This window comes from Myxine glutinosa, chromosome 11 (assembly GCF_964187855.1).
Source record: "Myxine glutinosa chromosome 11, kmMyxGlut1.1, whole genome shotgun sequence".
NCBI classification, from domain to species: Eukaryota; Metazoa; Chordata; class Myxini; order Myxiniformes; family Myxinidae; genus Myxine; species Myxine glutinosa.
In genome coordinates, this window is record NC_136271.1 from 109,905,015 (window position 1) to 109,926,937 (window position 21,923).

Below are 21,923 nucleotides of genomic sequence, written 5' to 3' on the forward strand. Positions count from 1 at the left end.
TCCGTCGTGCGAAGTCCTTCCTCGGCACACCTGAGCTCCTCACCACATACAAGGCTTTCATCCGCAGCTCAATGGAATACTGTTCTCCCCTATGGGCCGGTGCTCCTGCCTCACACCTAGCTCGGCTTCACGCTGTTGAAACCAAAGCTTTCAGAATTATTGGAATCTCCCGTGATGAAGCTATCTCTGAGGGCCTTTCACTCACTCACCGCAGGCAGGTAGGTGGTCTTTCTGTCTTCTACCGACTCCTCTCCGGCCTTGCACCCCCAGCTCTCTCTGTGCTCTGTCCCCCAAATATTCCTACAGGTCGCACAAGATCTGCCAGCAACCCTCTGATGGTTAAACTGCCGAAATCTCGGCTCTCTGCTCACCTTCACTCTTTCATTCCTCTTTTCTCCCGCCTCTGGAACAAACTCCCTCACTCCCTTCAATCCTACTCCTCCCTCCAGGTCTTTAAAACAGCTGTTCACCACCATCTCTTATCTTCCCCCTTCCAAAACCTTGATCTTTTCTACCCCCGCTAATTCACCCCAGATCCACCTTGTTTGAAATTCCAACTTCTTTCCTGGAAGTCCTGGCAGTGTCCATATGTTTTATACCTCTCCCACCGCCCCCTTCCCATGCCCCCCCCCCCCCAAAGCCCTCGCCCTCTCTCAGATCTCTCGATGTCTCCATGTCTCTCGGTCCCTGCTCTCAAATGTTGTGTTTGTGTCCTTCCCCCTCTCTCCCCATCTTGTCTACCGCTCCCGATGTTATATGTTTTATGTGTCGGTTTGTCTTTGTGTGTGATTAATGTTCGCTCTTTCACGAGCCTCGATCTTGTATACAAAAAAAAAAAAAAACAACAAAAAAAAAAAAACATTTACTTATTTATTTAAATGCTGAACCTGCACTCATTCATTTCCGAAGTGAAATTTTACTCATTTTAATTCAATGCTGAACTTCACTCATTCATTTCACAACTGAACTTTTATTTATTTCAATTAAATGCTGAACCTGCACTCATTCATTCCAGAAGTGAAATTTTACTCATTTTAATTCAATGCTGCACCTGCACTCATTCATTCCACAAGTGCAATTTTACTCATTTTATTTCAATGCTGCACCTGCACTCATTCATTCCCCAAGTGCAATTTTACTCATTTAAATTCAATGCTGCACCTGCACTCATTCATTCCCCAAGTGCAATTTTACTCATTTTAATTCAATGCTGCACCTGCACTCATTCATTCCCCAAGTGCAATTTTACTCATTTTAATTCAATGCTGCACCTGCACTCATTCATTCCACAAGTGAAATTTTACTCATTTTATTTCAATGCTGAACCTGCACTCATTCATTCCACAAGTGAAATTTTACTCATTTTAATTCAATGCTGCACCTGCACTCATTCATTCCCCAAGTGCAATTTTACTCATTTTAATTCAATGCTGCACCTGCACTCATTCATTCCCCAAGTGTAATTTTACTCATTTTAATTCAATGCTGCACCTGCACTCATTCATTCCCCAAGTGCAATTTTACTCATTTTAATTCAATGCTGAACCTGCACTCATTCATTCCACAAGTGAAATTTTACTTATTTTATTTAAATGCTGAACCTGCACTCATTCATTTCACAACTGAGCTTTTACTCATTTTAATTAAATGCTGAACCTGCACTCATTCATTTCACAAGTGAAATTCTACTCATTTTAATTCAACGCTGAACCTGCACTCATTCATTTCACAAGTGAAATTTTACTTATTTTAATTAAATGCTGAACCTGCACTCATTCATTTCACAAGTGAAATTTTACTCATTTTAATTCAATGCTGAACCTGCACTCATTCATTTCACAAGTGAAATTTTACTTATTTTAATTCAACGCTGAACCTGCACTCATTCATTTCACAAGTGAAATTCTACTCATTTTAATTCAATGCTGAACCTGCACTCATTCATTTCACAAGTGAAATTTTACTTATTTTAATTCAACGCTGAACCTGCACTCATTCATTTCACAAGTGAAATTCTACTCATTTTAATTCAATGCTGAACCTGCACTCATTCATTTCACAAGTGAAATTTTACTTATTTTAATTCAACGCTGAACCTGCACTCATTCATTTCACAAGTGAAATTCTACTCATTTTAATTCAATGCTGAACCTGCACTCATTCATTCCACAAGTGAAATTTTACTTATTTTATTTAAATGCTGAACCTGCATTCATTCATTTCACAACTGAGCTTTTACTTATTTTAATTAAATGCTGAACCTGCACTCATTCATTTCACAAGTGAAATTCTACTCATTTTAATTCAACGGTGAACCTGCACTCATTCATTTCACAAGTGAAATTTTACTTATTTTAATTAAATGCTGAACCTGCACTCATTCATTTCACAAGTGAAATTTTACTCATTTTAATTCAATGCTGAACCTGCACTCACATTTTACTTATTTTAATTCAACGCTGAACCTGCACTCATTCATTTCACAAGTGAAATTCTACTCATTTTAATTCAATGCTGAACCTGCACTCATTCATTTCACAAGTGAAATTCTACTCATTTTAATTCAATGCTGAACCTGCACTCATTCATTTCACAAGTGAAATTCTACTTATTTTAATTCAACGCTGAACCTGCACTCATTCATTTCACAAGTGAAATTTTACTCATTTTAATTCAATGCTGAACCTGCACTCATTCATTCCACAAGTGAAATTTTACTCATTTTAATTCAATGCTGAACCTGCACTCATTCATTTCACAAGTTAAATTTTACTCATTTTAATTCAATGCTGAACCTGCACTCATTCATTTCACAAGTGACATTTTACTCATTTTAATTCAACGCTGAACCTGCACTCATTCATTTCACAAGTGAAATTTTACTTATTTTAATTAAATGCTGAACCTGCACTCATTCATTTCACAAGTGAAATTTTACTCATTTTAATTCAATGCTGAACCTGCACTCATTCATTTCACAAGTGAAATTTTACTTATTTTAATTCAACGCTGAACCTGCACTCATTCATTTCACAAGTGAAATTCTACTCATTTTAATTCAATGCTGAACCTGCACTCATTCATTTCACAAGTGAAATTCTACTCATTTTAATTCAATGCTGAACCTGCACTCATTCATTTCACAAGTGAAATTCTACTTATTTTAATTCAACGCTGAACCTGCACTCATTCATTTCACAAGTGAAATTTTACTCATTTTAATTCAATGCTGAACCTGCACTCATTCATTTCACAAGTGACATTTTACTCATTTTAATTCAATGCTGCACCTGCACTCATTCATTTCACAAGTGAAATTCTACTCATTTTAATTCAACGCTGAACCTGCACTCATTCATTTCACAAGTGAAATTTTACTCATTTTAATTCAATGCTGCACCTGCACTCATTCATTTCACAAGTGAAATTTTACTCATTTTAATTCAATGCTGCACCTGCACTCATTCATTTCACAAGTGAAATTCTACTCATTTTAATTCAACGCTGAACCTGCACTCATTCATTTCACAAGTGAAATTTTACTCATTTTAATTCAATGCTGAACCTGCACTCATTCATTTCACAACTGAACTTTTACTCATTCAAATTAACCCCTAATTAACTCAAATTAATATAATCTCACACCATTGCGGCATGTCGTGTGACAATGGTGACATCATAAGTCACGTGTTTAGGCAGCCATCTTTGATATAAAAAACGAACCTTGTCCAAAACAACATGAAACAAACCACACAAAATACACAACACAAACATGTCGAAATGTCCTGGCGAGGGTCTGTAATCTCTGATTGCTCTTTCCTGTTTCTAGTCTTGTACCCACTGCCCATTCCGTGCTTCACTAATTCTTTTTTCCATGCTTCACTTCACGTTCACTAATTCTTTCCCTCCAGAACCCTCAACAACAACAACAACATGCATTTTAAAGGCCATTTTCCCTGCTAGAGCGGGGGTTAACCTCCAGAACCCTCGTTCACCAATAATTTCTTTACTATACCAACATTCATTAATTATTTATTTACTGCAATCACATCTCAACTGAAACCACATTAATTAATTATTTCTCTAATAAACACGCATTCATTAATGATTTATCTGCTGAACCCTCGGTCATTAATAATTTATTTACTCAACCAATATTCATTATTACCTCCACCGACCAAAGATTATGTTTTCACCCCTGTTTGTTACTTGCAAAATCGAAGATTTTTCAAGTATATTGGTTGGTCTTGTCTGTCATTCTGTCTGTTTGTCTGTCAATTGACTATAGGTCACAATTTTAAACCGATCTTCATGAAACTTCACCAAATGATGGAGTTGGTCAAAAGGAAGAAGCCTATTGATTTTGAAGTCAAAGCTCAAAGGTCATTGTCATTTTTCATCCGATTGACTTGAAAAGTAAAGAACAATTGCATAGTGCCTCATTCAATTGGGAAACCAACTATTTTTAAGGTCTAAAGGTCAAAGATCAACTCAAGGTCAAACTTCTAAAATCATTTGTTTATTCGTCTGTGTGCAGGATATCTCAAAAAGTTATTGACGGATTCGGATGAAATTTGGTGGACAGATTGGGTGTGTGACAAGGACGAATTTATTCCATTTTGGTGAAGATCTGAATCCGGATACGAGAATTTTTAATGTTTTAAGTGATTCTTCACCATCAATTGAGAAATGGAGCCAAAAACTATACATAACATGATATCTCAAAAGGTTGTGGACGAGTTTTGACAAAACTTGCTGGATGAGTTGGATAGGTGACAATAAGCGGATTAAATTTTGGTCCAGGTCTGAATCCAGATCCGACTTATCAGTGGGATACAAAATGTAAACTAATCAGTCTTGTGGAGGTATGCTCTCTACCAAGTGCCCTTCTCGTTTATTTACTCTAAAATCTATTCTTAACTGAGACCACATTCATTCATCATTTCTCTCCTGAACCTTCATTCATTTCTAATTCCATTACAAAATCCTCATTCATTAATAATTTATCTGCTGAACCAACATTCATTCATTATTTATTTACTGCAAATGATCTGAGGTGGGGAAACTGTAAACACAGGTCCAGATATGGCATCCCGCTCCTATCACCTGGAATGTAATGGAAAACCAAATACTACATTGGAGCCATGAGAAGGAACCCGAATAAGCAAAGAGCAAAGATGGAGTCATCAGGAGGAACCTGGATAGGATTCGGGTTTCAGCCGCTACTCCACAACCCTCAAACCCATCCAGGCGCAGCCCAATATCGTCTCTATGTGCTGCACAGTGGCATCGCCAGACACCGAAGGCGCTGGAGGACATGTTATGTTATTTACTTGGCATGGGACTATTTAGCCTGGTGTTGGCTTAGCGGTTAGGGTGCTGGCTTGGGATCCCAGGATCCTGGGTTCGAATCCCGGTCGATCGCTGAATTAACGCCAGGGGGGTTGACTCAGCCTGTCATGTCATCCTTCCGAGGTCGGCAAATTGAGCACCAGCTTGCTGGGATGAATGATCACGGTGTGTACCCCGATTTAGAATAGGTACACAGTATCCCTGCGCATCGTAAGAGCGTGACCAAGGGTTGGCGTCAGGAAGGGCATCCGGCCATAAAAACATTGCCTCAAACAGGGAACCATGATTGTCATGGGGCCCGCAAGGCTAACCCCTGCTCTAGCGGGGAAAATGGCCTTAAAAAACGATCATTCATTCATATATTCATAGGGTGGTGTACTTTGAGTGTATCTGTACTTGACTACTTCTTGCCCTTGCCAGAGTATAGGGTATTGCATTTGAGTCTGTTTGTCTGCACAGAATAAATATGATTTTCTCGACAACCGCTAATCCGATTGACACTAAATTTTCACCATAGGAGCGCCTCCGCCTGTATAATTTTTAGTGGTAATTATGACGTCATAGGTCACGTGGTACGGGCGCCATCTTGGAAAAACCGAAAAACTTTGCGCCTCTATATATCCGAAACCGCTCCATGGAAAAAAAAATTGAAACGTGTCTCATTGTCAAGTACTCCTCATGGGGAACAACATATATTCATGTCACCTGCGCCTTCATTATGACGTCATAATTAGACAAGTAGAACGCTTGAAATTTGAAATTCCGTTTGAAATTTCTTGAGCGTGATCTACACATTGTACGTAATAATTAAATTGGTGACGTCATTGCTCACGTGGTTCGGCAGCCATGTTGGATTGAACATGAACCAACGTCGTCAATAAAGCACACAAACACAGCAGCGAAGATACACCACACAAACACTGGTATGCCATCTCTGATTGTTATTATTTATAGTTCTTCAATACGCAAAACAGTGATAGATAAGAAATACATTTAATTCCACTTCCTTCTATTACCTTGTTCCACAATGTTCCATGATCCGATTTCCCACTCATACATATGGATTATAGGATAGCTCAGAGGCAGGGGCGCTGTAAGTGGGGGGGGGGGGGGGGGGGGAGGGGGGGGGGGGGAAGTTAGGATGATTCCAAGGCCCTAAAAATTATTAGAACATTAGGTAAAAATTCTCAATATTCAATTATTAACCACTTTCCCCCCCAACTTGTCCCCTCTTGGTCTCCTGAATGCAATTTGTAAGATGCAGCTGCAAAGCATTTTTGGAGAAGTGTGCATTGCTTTACGTATATCTTGCACACTGCCTGTGACTGTTGCTGGTGGCGAGAGATCTTTCAGTAAGCTAAAACTGATAAATAAATAAAAACGATTTGAGGTCCACTATGTCCCAGGCCAGGCTTTGCAGTCTTGCCATGCTGTCCATTGAAAGTCAGTTGGCTAGAAAGCTGCACTTCAAAGCCTTGATCAGTGACTTTGCTAGCAACAAGACTCGGCGCTGGGCTCTTGGTGTGTAAGGCTGAGCAAAGACCAGTGATAACTAAATGGCATGGCTATGGATATTGGATCACGACACTTGGTATGTATACTTGTATGTACAGTCACGTGAAAAAGTAAGTACACCCCATGTAAAGTTTTGACTTTTTCAACATCTTTCAACATATAGCTATTTGATCTTCATTTCAACAATATTGATAGATAAAGGTGATATAATATAACAAATATCATTGAACATTTACATTTTGTAGTCCATTGTATAATTTAAATAAACATAAATGCAAATTTCGCATGTGGAAAAAGTAAGTACACTCTTGGCTCTAATAGGTGGTATTGCCCCCTTTGGCAGAAACAACCTCAAGTAGGCGTTTCTTATAACTGTCTACCAGTCTCTGACATCGACTGGGAGAAATTTTTGCCCACTCCTCAATGCAGAATTCTTTCAGCTGTGCGATGTTTGAGGGGTTTCTTGCATGCACAGCTCGTTTCAAATCCCCCCACATCTCGATGGGATTTAGATCCGGGCTTTGACTTGGCAATTCCAGAACCCTCCATTTCTTTCTTTTCAGCCATTCCTTGGTGGATTTACTGGTAGGTTTAGGATCATTGTCATGTTGCAAGGCCCACCTTCGGTTGAGCTTCAACTTTCCGACAGATGGCCTCACATTATCCTCAAGCACCCTCTGCTACAATGAAGAATTCATAGTGGATTCTATGATGGTGATCTGCCCAGACCCTGATGCAGCAAAGCTGCCCCAAACCATAATATTTCCACCACCATGCTTTACAGTTGGTATCAGGTTCTTGTGGTCAAATGCTGTGTTTGGTTTTCGCCAAACATGTCTTCTGGTACTGTGGCCAAATAGCTCTACCTTTGACTCATCTGTCCAGAGCACATTGTTCCAGAAGTACTGGTCTTTGCCTGGGTGTTCATTGGCAAACTTTAGTCTTGCCCTGATGTTCTTTCTGGACAGCAAAGGTTTCCTCCTGGCACACCTCCCATGTAGATCAAATTTGTGCAGCCTCTTTCTAATAGTAGACTCGTGCACTTTGATATCAACAGTGGCAAGAGCTACCTGCAGGTCCCGTGATGACATCCTGGGGTTCTTAGAGACTTCTTTCAGCATCTCGCGGTCTGCTCTCGGGCTGAACTTGCTGGGGCGGCCTGGCCTGAACAAGTTGGCAGTTGTTTGGAATCTTCTCCACTTGTAGATGATCTTCCGGACAGTCGAATGATTGATTTCAAATTGTTTGGAGATCTTTTTAAATCCCTTCCCAGACTCGTAGGCATCTATAACCTTCTTTCTGAAGGCCTCAGAGAGCTCTTTTGATCTAGGCATGGTGACGCCGCACACTTCAACAACAAAGAGCAAACCAAACTAAATGTCTGAGTTTTAAATAAGACAGGTTCCTCCAAGATCCTCTCTAACGATGTTCTAATCATTTGCACCTGAGCTGGTGCACCCGATTCTAATTTTAGGTATTTGAAGTAGTGATAAATGTACAGGTGTACTTACTTTTTCACGTGACTATACTCTGCTGCTGATTTTATTATTTTGTTTGTTATATCTTTCTGTAGATGATAATGTTAATTTATTTTAATTGAACAGGTTAATGTATGTTGTAATTCTTACCATTAAAATTACACTTCGACTGTAAAAGATGGCCTTCAGCACATTTCTTGTGTGGGTATCAGTCTTGCATCAAATAGTGAATTCCATACTGTATGCAGAAATATGAGCATTGTTTGAACCTCCTGGCAAAAATGTCAGGGGAAACATGTGCGCGCGTGCTTCATCGGGGCCCATTGTGATGTCTTTTCCTGGGGCCCAAAATCCCTGGCGGCGCCCCTGCTCAGAGGTATCAGGGTTCGATTCCCGACCTCCCTTTAAACCATCACCTCGAGCTTGTCAAGCAGAGTGGGGGCTGCATCAACGAGTACGCCGTACTTCGGAGGGAAAGAACATTAAGCAGGCTTTCCTGTCTGCCAACGACTTCTTGTCAACGTCAAAGATCACACTGAACTTCGAAAAGAGGAGGTCATTGTGTTCCGGTACGCGAGCAAATTGGTGCCGTGGTGGAGGGAGGGGTAAATTTCACGACCGCCGGTGGTTCTGGGTATCTTGATGTCCCCATCAAGGGCATCGGGTAATGGAGGACAACTCGCGGTATTCTCGAGTGAACTCGCTGTTCAGCAGCAGGTGGCGTATTGAGGTCGTTACGTCGAATGCTGAGAACACGGAACTGAAAGTGAACAGGAAAGAGCGATCGACATCCGGCAGTCACTGTTCTGGTGATCCGGCCGAGTCGCGGTCGCGCCGGAACCCGGGGCTCCCTCGCTCGTCGTTATGAGCCGGGCTCGGTCCGGCTCGTCCTCTCTTCTGGCTATTAATGGAGCGGGACGCGGAGCCCGCGATGGCTGCGGATTGGGAGCGATTCTCTCACTGGTTACACTGCGTGTGTATCGTCACGTTTGACCTCGAATTGGGTCAAGCCATCGAGGTCAGGATCGATTGTCTATCATTATCAATCGCTCGGTTTATGTCTGTCTCTTTTCATGGAAATACCCGCATCTTTTTGTGTGCAGCCGTTGCTGTATCTTGCCGTGCCGTATCATGCCGTGCCGTATCATGCCGTGCCGTATCTTGCCTTGCCGGATCTTGCTGTGCCGTGCTGTATATTGTGCCGGATCTTGCCTTGCCGTGCCGTATCTTATCTTGCCGTGCCGTATCTTTCCGTGCTGCGCCGTATCTTGCCGTGCTGTATCTTGCCGTGCCGTATCTTGCCGTGCCGTATCTTGCCGTGCCGTATCTTGCCTTGCCGTATCTTGCCTTGCCGGATCTTGCTGTGTCGTACCGTATCTTGCCGTGCCGTGCTGTATATTGTGCCGGATCTTGCCGTGCCGTACCTTGCCATGCCGTGCTGTATCTTGCCGTGCGGTATCTTGCCGTGCTGTATCTTGCCGTGCCGTGCCATGCCGTATCTTGCCGTGCCGTGCGGTATCTTTCTGTGCTGCGATGTATCTTGCCGTGTAGTGCCTTGCCGTGCCAGATATTGCCGTGCCGTACCTGGCCTTGCCGTATTTTCCCGTGCCGTGCCGGATCTTGCCGTGCCGTGCTGTATCTTTCCGTGCTGCGCCGTATCTTGCCGTGCCGTGCTGTATCGTTCCGTGCTGCGCCGTATCTTGCCGTGTCGTGCCTTGCCGTGCCGTACCTTGCCGTGCCAGATATTGCCGTGCCGTACCGTATCTTGCCATGCAGTGCCGTATCTTGCCGTGTCGTACCTTGGTGTGCCGTGCCATACCGTAGCCTGCTGTGTCGTACCGTATCTTGCCGTGCAGTGCCGTGCCGTACCTTGCTGTGCCGGATCTTGCCGTGCCGTACCTTGCCATGCTGGATCTTGCCGTACCGTACCTTGGCGTGCCGTATTTTTCCGTGTCGTACCGTATATTGCCGTGCCGTGCCGTGCCGTGCCGTATCTTGCCGTGTCGTATCTTGCCGTGTCGTATCTTGCCGTGTTGTGCCATATCTTGCCGTGTTGTGCCATATCGTGCCGTACCGTATCTTTCCGTGCCGTTTCCACCTCGTACCATGCCGTACTTTACTGTACCTCGCATGTACTGTATCGCAAGATGCCGTAATGTACAATGCCGTACTGTCATGCCACAACGTGCTGTGTCATGTCATACCGTACCATGCCGTGCTTTCCCACCCCGTGCCACGTTTGAAAAATGTTTGCTAATCGACATGCAAAAAAGAATTTACATTTCCGACTCCGATCCCAATGTCCTGCCTTTCTAATTTCATTCTTCTTTCTTTTTTCTTCCTTCCTTCTTTCCTTCGCGGCACCAACACAGCTGCAAACACTTCTGCTTCACAAAAGAATTAACTACATTACTCTTAAAGTGAACAACAAGCCAATTAGAAACAAAACAAAACTGAAACTCACCTCATCTTGTCTTATCATTTATACAAGTAATAAAGCCTTTTTACCTGCACCACCAAAGGCGGATGGAGGTTATGTTTTCACCCCTGTCTGCCTCTGTCTGTGTGTCTGTCTGTTTGTCTGTCCGTTTGTGAACAAGATATCTCAAAAAGTTGTGGACGGATTCCGACGAAATTTGGCAGCGATGTAGCGTATGTGACAAGGACGTAATGATTAGATTTTGGTGAAGATCTGGATCCGGATCCGGCTGGTAGAGTTTTTAAAGTGATTTTTCACCATTGGGAGATGGGGCCAAAAACGATACATAGCAGGATATATCAAAAAGTTGTGGACGGATTTGGACAAAACCTGGTGGACCGGACCGGTTGGACTTCTGACAAGGACAAACAGATTCGATTTTGGTGAAGATCTGAATATGGATTCGGATATGAGAATTATTTATTTTTTAAAGTGATTCTTCACCATTGGGAGATGGGGCTCAAACCAACATATATAGCAGGATATCTCAAAAAGTTATCGACGGATTTGGACGAAACTTGTTGGACAGCTTGTGTGTATGACAAGGAAGAATCGATTATATTTTGGTGAAGATCCGGATCCATATCCGACTAGTATAATTTTTAAAAGTGATTCTTCACCATTGAGTGATAGGGCCAACCAGGCGGAAGTATGCTCTCTACTGAGTGCCCTTCTATAGTTACCCTCGCCTGAGGAGAGGGTATTGCATTGGAGTCCGTTTTTGTCCCCTGTCACACCGCGGAGCGAAAGGGGGACTATGGTTTTCCCCTCCGTCAGTGTGTGCGTGTTTGCTTGCGTGCGTACGTAAGCGAAGGACCACATTCGAATTTGGTGTGTGGGTGCAACCCACGTCAAAATCCAAGATGGCCGCCGCCATGTACGTCTGACGCCATGTATGTCTGAACCTTGTGAGCTGAATATCTTGAAAAATAAGCGAAGTACCAACTTCTAATCTGGTGTGTGGGTGTATCTCGGCATAAGGAAGAACGCTATTGAAAATTGGGTCGCCACGTCAAAATCCAAGATGGCCGCCGCCATGTATGTCTGAACCTTGTGTACGAAATATCGTGAAAAATAAACGAACTACCAACTTCTAATCTGGTGTGTGGGTGTATCTACGCACAAGGGAGAACGCTATTGAAAATTGGGTCGCCACGTCAAAATCCAAGATGGCCGCCTTGCGTCTTCCACTTTGTCAACTCGCATCACTTCACCGACGGGGGACCTAGGCGTAACGCTTGTTTACATATGTAAAAGGATGTAGGGATGATTTGCCAAAAAGGATGCAAACAAGGAAGGGATGGTCACAAGAGATTATCATGTGAAACCATCCCGACATCTCTCTTTAAATAATGGTTGTTGTCTGTGCATTCCCCCGTCCATTTGCAATGATAGTACATGTTGATTGTTTCCATGTACAACATTAACCACAGCTATATTAATTGGTTCACGAATGCAAATTAAACCCTATTTTTTTTACATCAAAACTTTGTTAGATGTACTTTTTTAAATCAAAAAATAATAAATTGATGCTGAAAATACAGTAATCGGAACTAGAACGGAACTTGGTAGAGGGCATAGCTACACCAGGTACCACACTCTATCCAAGTTTTTTTTATACATAGTTGAGGCTCGTTGAAGAGTTATGACAGAACTGATCAGGACACAACACAACATAAAGGTAACAGCAGGAGAAAGGGGAAACATCAACAGACATTATTTGGTGGAGGTTAAAGATCCTACAGTTTTCTTCGCGAAGAGTAAGCGAACTATCACCGGCACCCTGAACAAATTACAAATTCCTCCCCTTACCTTCGTCGACCATCAGGCCTGGCCAAAGGACGGGGCAAAACCTACCCTGGCTATCTTCACAAGAACGTGGGAATAATTGCGACCATTAAAGAAGAAGAAGAAGAAAAATATGTGACTTCAACAAATCCTCATGGTGTTTTGAAAAGACAACGCGAGACACCATGGCAATAACATATAACGCCATAGCCTCAAGTCAATACCTTCTCACGGAGATACAAATGTTGGCGCTGCGATTGAAAATGGTTTCCTGTTTCCTGGAGCTAAATTCTCAATGTTTGGCATCGCCACCGGGCTTAATAGTCCTTAAGGTCTTGCATTAACCTGTTCGTATTTGTTTCTATCCGCAGGCTATCTACCCACCCCATGTAAAACTTACAGAGAAAGAGGTAAGGATAAACTTGCGTCCTTATTACACTTTGTCAAATTTTGCTAAAATCCCACTCTTGATGACTGCTGTCCTGCCTCACAGAAAACCAGCACCTGCTACTTGGCTTTCCCGGACTCTAATTCAGGTACGGTCCCTGCAAACGCAACAAAACCATTGTGCGCATTTTACGTTTCCACGATTTGAGGTGTAACCAGATCATTTGGGTAAGATGGGTAACTTATTCCAGCCTTTTGCCATTGTTGATAATCTTTAACACATGTATGTACCTTGCAGGTTGCCATGGTGACACACAGTTCACGTTCCGCTTCCGGCAGTCTCCAACCAGACTGGTGACGGCTGATGTCATTCACAACGTGGACATGCCCGTACTGCTGCAGGTGCGTAAGCATTTTCTTGCGATACAGTGGAAACGCAATTGTGAGCACGATTGTGTTGGAGAAACTATGGCGAGGGATCCCAGAAGAAAGGGCTATCTGATTTGAGACATTCTGGTTTTCCAAATCAAATCTCCAGTCTCTAACAGAAGCGAAAGACGAGATGATTATCCGCTTTCGGCAGTCTCCAAGTTTCGGCAAGTCTCCAATGATTATCTTGTCTTTCGCTTCTGTTCGAGACTGGAGATTTGATTTGGAAAACCAGGATGTCCCAAAGCGGATAACCCTTTCTTCTGGGATCCCTCACTGTAGTTTCCCCAACACCATTTATTTTCCTTTTTTTTTATCCACAATATGACTTTATCCACAATATAACCCTGGTGTTGGGCTAGCGGCTAGGGTGCCAGCTTAGGATCCTAGGATCCTGGGTTCGAATCCCGGTCGATCGCTCAATTAACGCCAGGGGGGTCGACTCAGCCTGTCATCCTTCCGAGGTCGGCTAATTTGAGTACCAGTTCACTGGTAATTCCCTGTTTGTTGTTAAAGGCGGCAAAAAGGGTTGGCGTCAGGAAGGGCATCCGGCCGTAAAACATTGCTTCAAAAAGGGGACCAAAAAACAACAACAACCACGGTTCCCGAAAAAGGCCAACCCCCGCTTTGCGGGGAAAAATGGCCTCTAAAGGTGGTTATAACACAATATGAAACAAAATTTTCACCACTGGAGCGACTACTCGTGTTTAATTTTTTAATTATAATTATGACCACGCATCACATGGTATGGCAGCCATATTGGATTAAAGGAAAAGATTTGGACATCATTTTCTTCGAAACCATTCAACGAAAAAAATTGAAACTTGGCATATGTCATTAACCCCCAATGGGGGTATATAGGGTGATAACGATGATGTCATCGATGAAGTTGTATTTCAGCCATAATTGATTGAATTGAAATCCTTATCCGAAAAATCTGAAACTTCATCCATCTGATCTGTGACCCGATGTGAGTGAAGAATTAAATTGATGACGTCATAACCCATGCCAAGAAACCCATGCCAATATATATATATATATATATATATATATATATATATATATATATATATATATATATATATATATAACCCATGCCAAGAAACGATGTGACATAATAGGGTGCATGGATGGTACGGGTATATCGGCCATAATAGCAGTGGGCCATAATAGTAGCGTGTTTAGTTAACGATGGTATTTTATTCAGAATGGTGATCATCATCATCATGTACAGTACCATACACTATGCAGATCGTTGCTGCTGCCAAAGAAGTTACTCCGACACAATTCTGGTCAGGTTGCCACTCTGACTCAATAAGTCAGGTAAGGTATTTGGAATTTGGCCATGGTGCTGGAGATAACTCACCTACTCTTTGCAAAGGACACCGTGGGAACTTTAATCTCCTCCAGCTAATGCTGGCAGACAGGAAGCCTGTTTAACATCAATCCTCGGGAGTTTCAGGTACCCACCCACCAGAGTTTATAGTTGGGTCGGGATTCAAACCCAGAATAGACAGTTATGAGGCGAGTGTACATACCTCGAGGCCATCCTGCCTGCTCCAATTTTGATCAAATTTAGGAATCTCAATTTTGGAATTTGAGTGGAGTTTCCCTTCAAATTAAAATGCATGCCAGGATACGTTTTCCAAGAGGAATGCACAAACGACTTTCGAAAACCTTAAAAGTTTTCAATCTGCAGTATCTCCCGGCACATGTACTGCTCAGTCAGCCTCCCCGCTCCATTTTATTCCAGTACAGCCGGTGCAGTACCCCCATTGCTTCATACCTTGTTGTGCCTGCATGCCGTCTACTGCCCTCGCTCTGCGTTCCCTTCGGCCTTTCCTTGCAACGGATGCCCTCAGGCCTTTGCAGATGCTCATTCCCTCAGGCCTTTCATCACGTGCTCCCGATCCCTCAAGTTTTTCTTCATCCTGAGCCTTTCTCTGGGCCAGCCCTCTCCCTTGCGTTCCCGTGGGCCTTTCCTTCCTTTATATAAAATATATGCCAAAATGTTTTTATTGCTGTTAGCATTGTTTTCAACATATTGGGCTGAATTTAAGAAAGGCGTTTAGTGCGGGTCTTGCTAACACACGCCTCACCTTTAAATGCTGACAAAAACATTGTTGTACGCGCACATCAAAACACACTTCCAAACAGCAATTTACGAAGGGAGATAAACAGCCGTTTAGTTGTGCGCATCTAAACAGCCAATGAGCCTGTACCATACCTGCTCCAGCCTGTACCAACGCCCATAGGCCATATCTCCAACATCCAATTGAATTGATACACTTTCATAGAATCAAAGCGCTTGGACAATTGTTTTTGAGTGGATTCAGCGTATTGCTCCTCATCATAGGTTGATCCAGGGCATCTTGCATCAGATGCAGCAGCTAACAAAATGATTCCTTTGAGATGTCCATCCATCTCTCTTTCCACTCATCCATCTCTACTTCTCCATATCCATCCATCCCTCCAACCATTGATCATGGAAAAGACAATCTGTGAATGTGTACACAATCTCCGTATCCGAGCTATGGTTCCCAAATGTGCGCCACTCTGGGTAATCTACATTGAATTGATCGATGATGGTTATTGAAACATCCAGCATGTTTTATGTTTGAGTTGTATACACTATTAAACAAGAACGGCACTCAGTAGAGAGCATACCTCCACCTGGTTGGCCATATCACTCAATGGTGAAGAATCATTTAAAAAATGCTACTAGCCGGATCCGGATCTGGATCTTCACCAAAATCGAATCGAATCGTTCTTGTCAAACACCCAACCGGTCCACCAAGTTTCGTCCAAATCCATCCACAACTTTTTGAGTTATCCTGCTATGTATCGTTTTTGGCCCTATCTCCCAATGGTGAAGAATCACTTTTAAAATTCTAGTAGCCGGATCCGAATCCGGATCTTCACCAAAATCTAATCATTTCGTACTTGTCACATACACTACATCTCTGCCAAATTTCGTCCGAATCTGTCGACAACTTTTTGAGATATCTTGTTCACAAACAAATAGACAGGGGTGAAAACATAACCTCCAATCCTCCATCCACCTTTGGTGACAAGGTAATTAATTAATGGCTATCTATTTATTACCTATGCAGATCTGGTGATGTTTTGCCATTCCTTCCATACCATTGTAGTTATTCTAAAGTTAACTCAAACTGCCTGGATGTATATGAGAGTACAACTGCAGTTCTAACGATACCATTTTTGTCCAATTCGAACTTTATGGCCTAAACACACTCTTACTTAAACATGCCCTCACTGACGCGTAAAAATTTTTTTTTTTATTCAAACGCTTGAATAGGTTTTGATCTGCATTATATTTTCACTCTTCAGTGGCAGGTGTGCATGTGTGAGAAGTGTTATGATTTATGGGAGCGAGACATGGGTAATGAACGTAGAGCAGCAACGAAGGCTGGAAAGGGTGGAAATGCGAATGGTTCGGTGGATGTGCGGAGTATCGTTGAGAGAGAGGAAGACAAATGATGAATTGCGAAAGATGATGGGAATCGAGCCTGTGATTGTTGCTGTGAAGAGGAACAGGTTGAGATGGTTTGGTCATGTGTTGAGGAAGGATGAAAGTGACTGGTTGAGAAGAGTGATGGAAATGAATGTAGAAGGAAGTAGAGGACGGGGAAGGCTGAGAAAGACTTGGCTAAAGGTGGTGGAAGAAGAAATGCGGGCAAGGGGGTTAACAAGGGGAGATGCAGAAAATAGGGCAAAATGGAGAAGATTGTCATGGGGACCGCAAGGCTAACCCCCGCTCTAGCAGGGAAAATGGCCTTAAAATGCATGTTGTTGTTGTTTTGTCTTCAGTGGCAGGTGACTAACTTTGAATGGATGATCATCACACGATCAACTCTTAAACGCTTTTCATAAATTCGGTCCATATTTGCTCATCGTTTGCTGTATTGTTGACTGTTTTTTGTTTGTTTTTTGATCTGTGTTTTTATTTCTTTTAAAAAAATTCTATTTTCAAAAAAGAATTTCTTTATTCTTTTGTCTTTCCTTCACCGTTATCAGTCAATTTAAACTTTTGCTTATCCCCAGAGAGATCCTCATTATTTCTACGGGTACGTGTACTTCCGTCAAGTGAAAGACGATTCCTTAAAACGAGGATACTTTCAGAAGGTACGTCCTTATGTGTTTTATGCATTATGCAAATGAAGGTGACCGTTTTGATAATCAACTAAGCCTTACATGTCGAATGTTGTCATGGCAACAGCACATATTTCATCATGCACATTAAATTACTGGCAAGGTTTTTTCTTTCCCACTCCACAGTCGCTCGTCCTCCTCAGTCGGTTGCCCTTCGTGAACCTGTTCAGCTCCGTTGCTAAGCTCGTGGCCCCGGAGTACTTTGAGAAACTGGAGCCATGCTTGGAGGCTGGTATGACTCATTGGCATTCATGTTAACCTTCTAGCAAATGCTCCTTTTGAAAAACGTTTGCTATATCCTTTGTTAATTTTACATTTCGGTGGTTGGTCACTTTTTTTCCTGTGCTTGAGAGCACATGGCGAAAGAAGGATGATCTCACGTGGAGAAGATTAAAGGGTTTCCTGCTAAGGAATGTGTTAGAAGGGATTTAATTTTTTGTGGGTATTCCAATGGGATAATGAATGCTTAAACTTGCAGCTTGAAAGATTTGCCAAGAGCCCAAGATGTTTAATACAAATAATGCTTACAAACAATGTCGGGGGGAAACATCCAACCAGCGAGCCAAGCGTGATCGTGAGTGTCTTCAGCCCATTAGTCCTAAACCAATGCTGTGGAATTTCAGCTTTCCCTCCTGGGACTCCGTACTCTCCGCACGTTTAAAAGCGTAGTTTTTATCCATTCCCAATGTCAGGCCGGTGTCAGCCACGTTCGCACATTGGCACAGCACACCGTCATGCCTCCACCACCTTCCCGCTGGGGCGGAAAGATATGCTGTCACCCTGGTTGCACCACAGGTGGGGGCTTCGTGCACCCTCGCAAAATATCTTGCACCTGTCTTTTTTTATAACAAACGCTGCTCCCTTGGCATCGCATGTGCGCACCAAAGCACAGAGCTTCCTTCATTACTTCCGCCACCAAAGGTGGATGGAGGTTATTTTTCACCCCTGTCTGTTTGTCTGTCCGTTTGATTGTCAACAAAATATCTCAAAAAGTTGTGGACGGATTTGGACGAAACTTGGTGGACCGGTTGGGTGTCCGACAAGGACGATTCGATTAGATTTTGGTGAAGATTTGAATATGGATTCAGATGTAAGAATTATTTAATTTTTAAGTGATTCTTCACCATTGGGAGATTGGGCCAAAAACGATACATAGCAGGATATCTCAAAAAGTTGTGGATGGATTTGAACGAAACTTGGTGGACAGGTTGTGTGTGTGACAAGGAAGAATGGATTCACTTTTGGTGAAGATCTGGATCCGGATCCAGCTAGTAGAATTTTTTGAGTGATGTGGCCAATCAGGTGGAGGTATGCTGTCCAACTCAAGAAACCAGTTTGCGTCTTGACCTCTCGACGTGTGTTACGGCCGTTGCGCCATTATTGCTAACTCACCGGAGCAATGGATTTCGCACTAACGACACACGCACCTCCGGTTATTATTTTCTCCCCTCACCCAATTAATTGTTTTTATTTTGTTTTTTTTCTTTGAATCCCACCCTTGATGATCTTACAGCTTGCAAGGACATTGACCGATGGCCCAATCCCATTCCTGGAAAAACCCTCAATCTCCCCATCATGGGGCTCGTCATACAGGTACACATCACATCAATGTTGCTGCACCCCCATGTCATCCATCGTACTCCCTTGTACTGTGTTTTCATTAGCCTCGTTTCAATCAAAAGCCACCGAGCAGCGTTGCGTTTAGCATTGTCGGACCAACTGGACTGAGCGAGCTAAGAAAGTGAGAATCGTCGATTTTTGTTTCACCCCACAACAAGCAGGATCAACGGCCTATAGGGATTGGGTGTTTGGCATTGCGTTGTCACGGCATTACAGAAAATTGCATGGCAAAGCCAGGAAAAGCTAAATACAAGATTGTAAAGAAAATTCAAGGAAAACAATTACCACACTCATGAAATTTCAAAACAACCGCTTGTTAATGAACGATGTTAACAAGTGGTTGCATCCAATGTGTTGGAAATAGCGAACAGTGGACGTAACTTTGGGAGATGTTTGGGAGCACGGAATGTCAATTTTTTATTTTTTATTTATTTTTTGGTATACACAGAGTCAAGGCTCGTGGCAGAATTAATACACTGAACGGATTAGGACTTGACAGGACAAAGAGAACAGTAGAGAGAGGGAGGAACACCAATAGCGGAGTTGAAGGACAAGATCGAGGCAGACATGGACAAGCAATGGGTGTGGGGATGATTGGGGGCAGGAAAGAATGCTTAGGGTGGACAAGATGGACACAGAAGGAAACTCTCAGGAGGGAAAAACTGGAAGTTTGGAAGTAGTAGCGTTTTTGGTGGGGAGGGGTTAACTCGGGTAGATTGTTTGTTCAGCTGTATTACGGTTAGCTGTCTTTTCATTGAACTCTATCTGAATGCAGTAGTCCCTACCGTAACATACATGTTAGTCTTGTTTAGCATTTGGTTTCAGGGGATTCCCCGGTGGCCCTGGCACACAGAGGTTTCCCCGAATATATGGAATGTGCTATCTTGTCCACATGGAGTCACTTGTCTGTGCTGCAAAGTTAAAGGTTTTGTGTAATTGAAAGAGTAAGATTAAGGCTTCATTGATGGATCGGAGGTTTGCAGTTTTTGTTTGTGCAAAACCTGGAGAGAAATCTTCGGTAAGAGACCGAAAGTGCAGCTCGGCATTCTGCATCTCATTCTGCTTCCGAGCACTCTGGGTGTCTCCATTTCCAGTGCCATGTTACTTTGGGTTCACCGCTGCTAAGGAGTTGTATCCTCTATTGTGCGGCACAGTAGATTAGTCGAGTAGTTTTTCCTAATTTCAGTTTCGTTTCACGATTGTCATACACATTTTGTTGTCAGCAGCTAGGCCATGTACCGTGTTGCGATTTAAATACGTGCTGTGTGTTTATTTTTGTGGGCGTCCACATACCTTTTGAGGTATAACAAGCTAAGCAGTGTGAGCAATACGGAAGGAGCGACTGGTACTTCCCTACACTCCTCCTCCAACCCCTTCCTTCCCCTCTCGCTAAAATCTGTGCTGAAGTACAGATGGATCATCGCGACAAAAATTCCAAAAAATGTAAACAAATGCCAGAAATACATGGTTTTGTCGAAAAATATAATTCCATGTGGGTGCTTTTACACATCCATGTGGGTGCTTTGACGAATGCCTGATGGATGGTGCGTCCCATCTGCCAGCACAAATTACACTTTTACACAACGGCTGACACCGAAACACACCAGGGCAGCAAATAAATTATTATAGTCAGACAATATAACCTAATGCACATAATCGTTCGCCTTTTTGAAGGAGATAAACTAAATGTGCTGGACAGGAAGGGGGAACAGGTGTACCTGTAAACAAAAAACACAAAACAAAATAGAATGGCTCTCGGTAAAGAGCACACCTCCGCCAGGCTGAACAGTTTACGTTTTGTATCCTACTGATAGGCCTAATCTGGATCCAGACCTGAACCAAAATAGAATCGGCTTGTTCTTGTCACCGATCCAACTCATCCACCAAGTTTCGTCCGAATCTGTCCATAACTGCTTGAAATGTCATGCTCACAGACAAACAGGATGAAACAACCTCAGGCCACCTTAGGTGGCAGAAGTAAATATCCTTATATGAAATAATCCTGTTACGTTTGTGGGGTACGGATGAAATACCATAGTGGAGATGTGGGTGGTTTGTGTTGTAGCCACCCGATTGATGGTTGCATCATTTTTCTGTGGGCGGATCTGCCGCTGATGCAATGCCTATCTATAACCAGTTATCTGATACTCATTTTGCCGATCTCGGAAGGATGACAGGCTGAGTCAACCCCACCTGGCGTTAATTCAATGGGATTCAAACTCAGGACCTTGGGATCCCAAGCCTGCCGCCCGAACCCTTAGGCCAACACGTAGTGGAGATAGGAATGTATAGTTTTTGCATGGACCATGTGACGTGAAGAAGAATAACCTTGATGTACTAAGTGGGGAATCGGTAGAGCATAAGATCGTATATGATCCCTGGTGTTGGGCTAGCGGCTAGGGTGCCAGCTTAGGATCCAAGGATCCTGGGTTCGAATCCCGGTCGATCGCTGAATTAACGCCAGGGGGGTTGACTCAGCCTGTCATCCTTCCAAGGTCGGCAAATTGAGCACCAGTTCACTGGTAATTCCCTGTTTATCGTAAAAAGGCGACAAACAGGGTTGGCGGCAGGAAGGGCATCCGGCCGTAAAACATTGCTTCAAAAAGGGGACCAAAAAACAACAACAACCACGGTCCCCGAAAAGGCCAATCCCCGCTTTGCGGGGAAAAATGGCCTCTAAACGGTGGTTTTATAAGATCGTA

The 21,923-nt window shown here is 43.0% G+C and overlaps 1 protein-coding gene across 1 annotated transcript in view; it reads left to right on the forward strand.

The window, feature by feature from the left end:
• Positions 1-8,944: 8,944 nt before the first annotated feature.
• Positions 8,945-21,923, forward strand: part of LOC137437001 (protein DENND6A) — a 48,809-nt gene continuing 35,830 nt past the window's right edge. Inside the window, exons 1-7 of the mRNA XM_078786994.1 lie at positions 8,945-9,363; positions 12,984-13,022; positions 13,106-13,148; positions 13,298-13,401; positions 17,494-17,574; positions 17,728-17,833; positions 19,115-19,194. Coding sequence (XP_078643120.1) covers positions 9,253-9,363; positions 12,984-13,022; positions 13,106-13,148; positions 13,298-13,401; positions 17,494-17,574; positions 17,728-17,833; positions 19,115-19,194 — 564 coding nt within the window. The 5' untranslated portion in view covers positions 8,945-9,252. The remainder of the gene's footprint in view (positions 9,364-12,983; positions 13,023-13,105; positions 13,149-13,297; positions 13,402-17,493; positions 17,575-17,727; positions 17,834-19,114; positions 19,195-21,923) is intronic.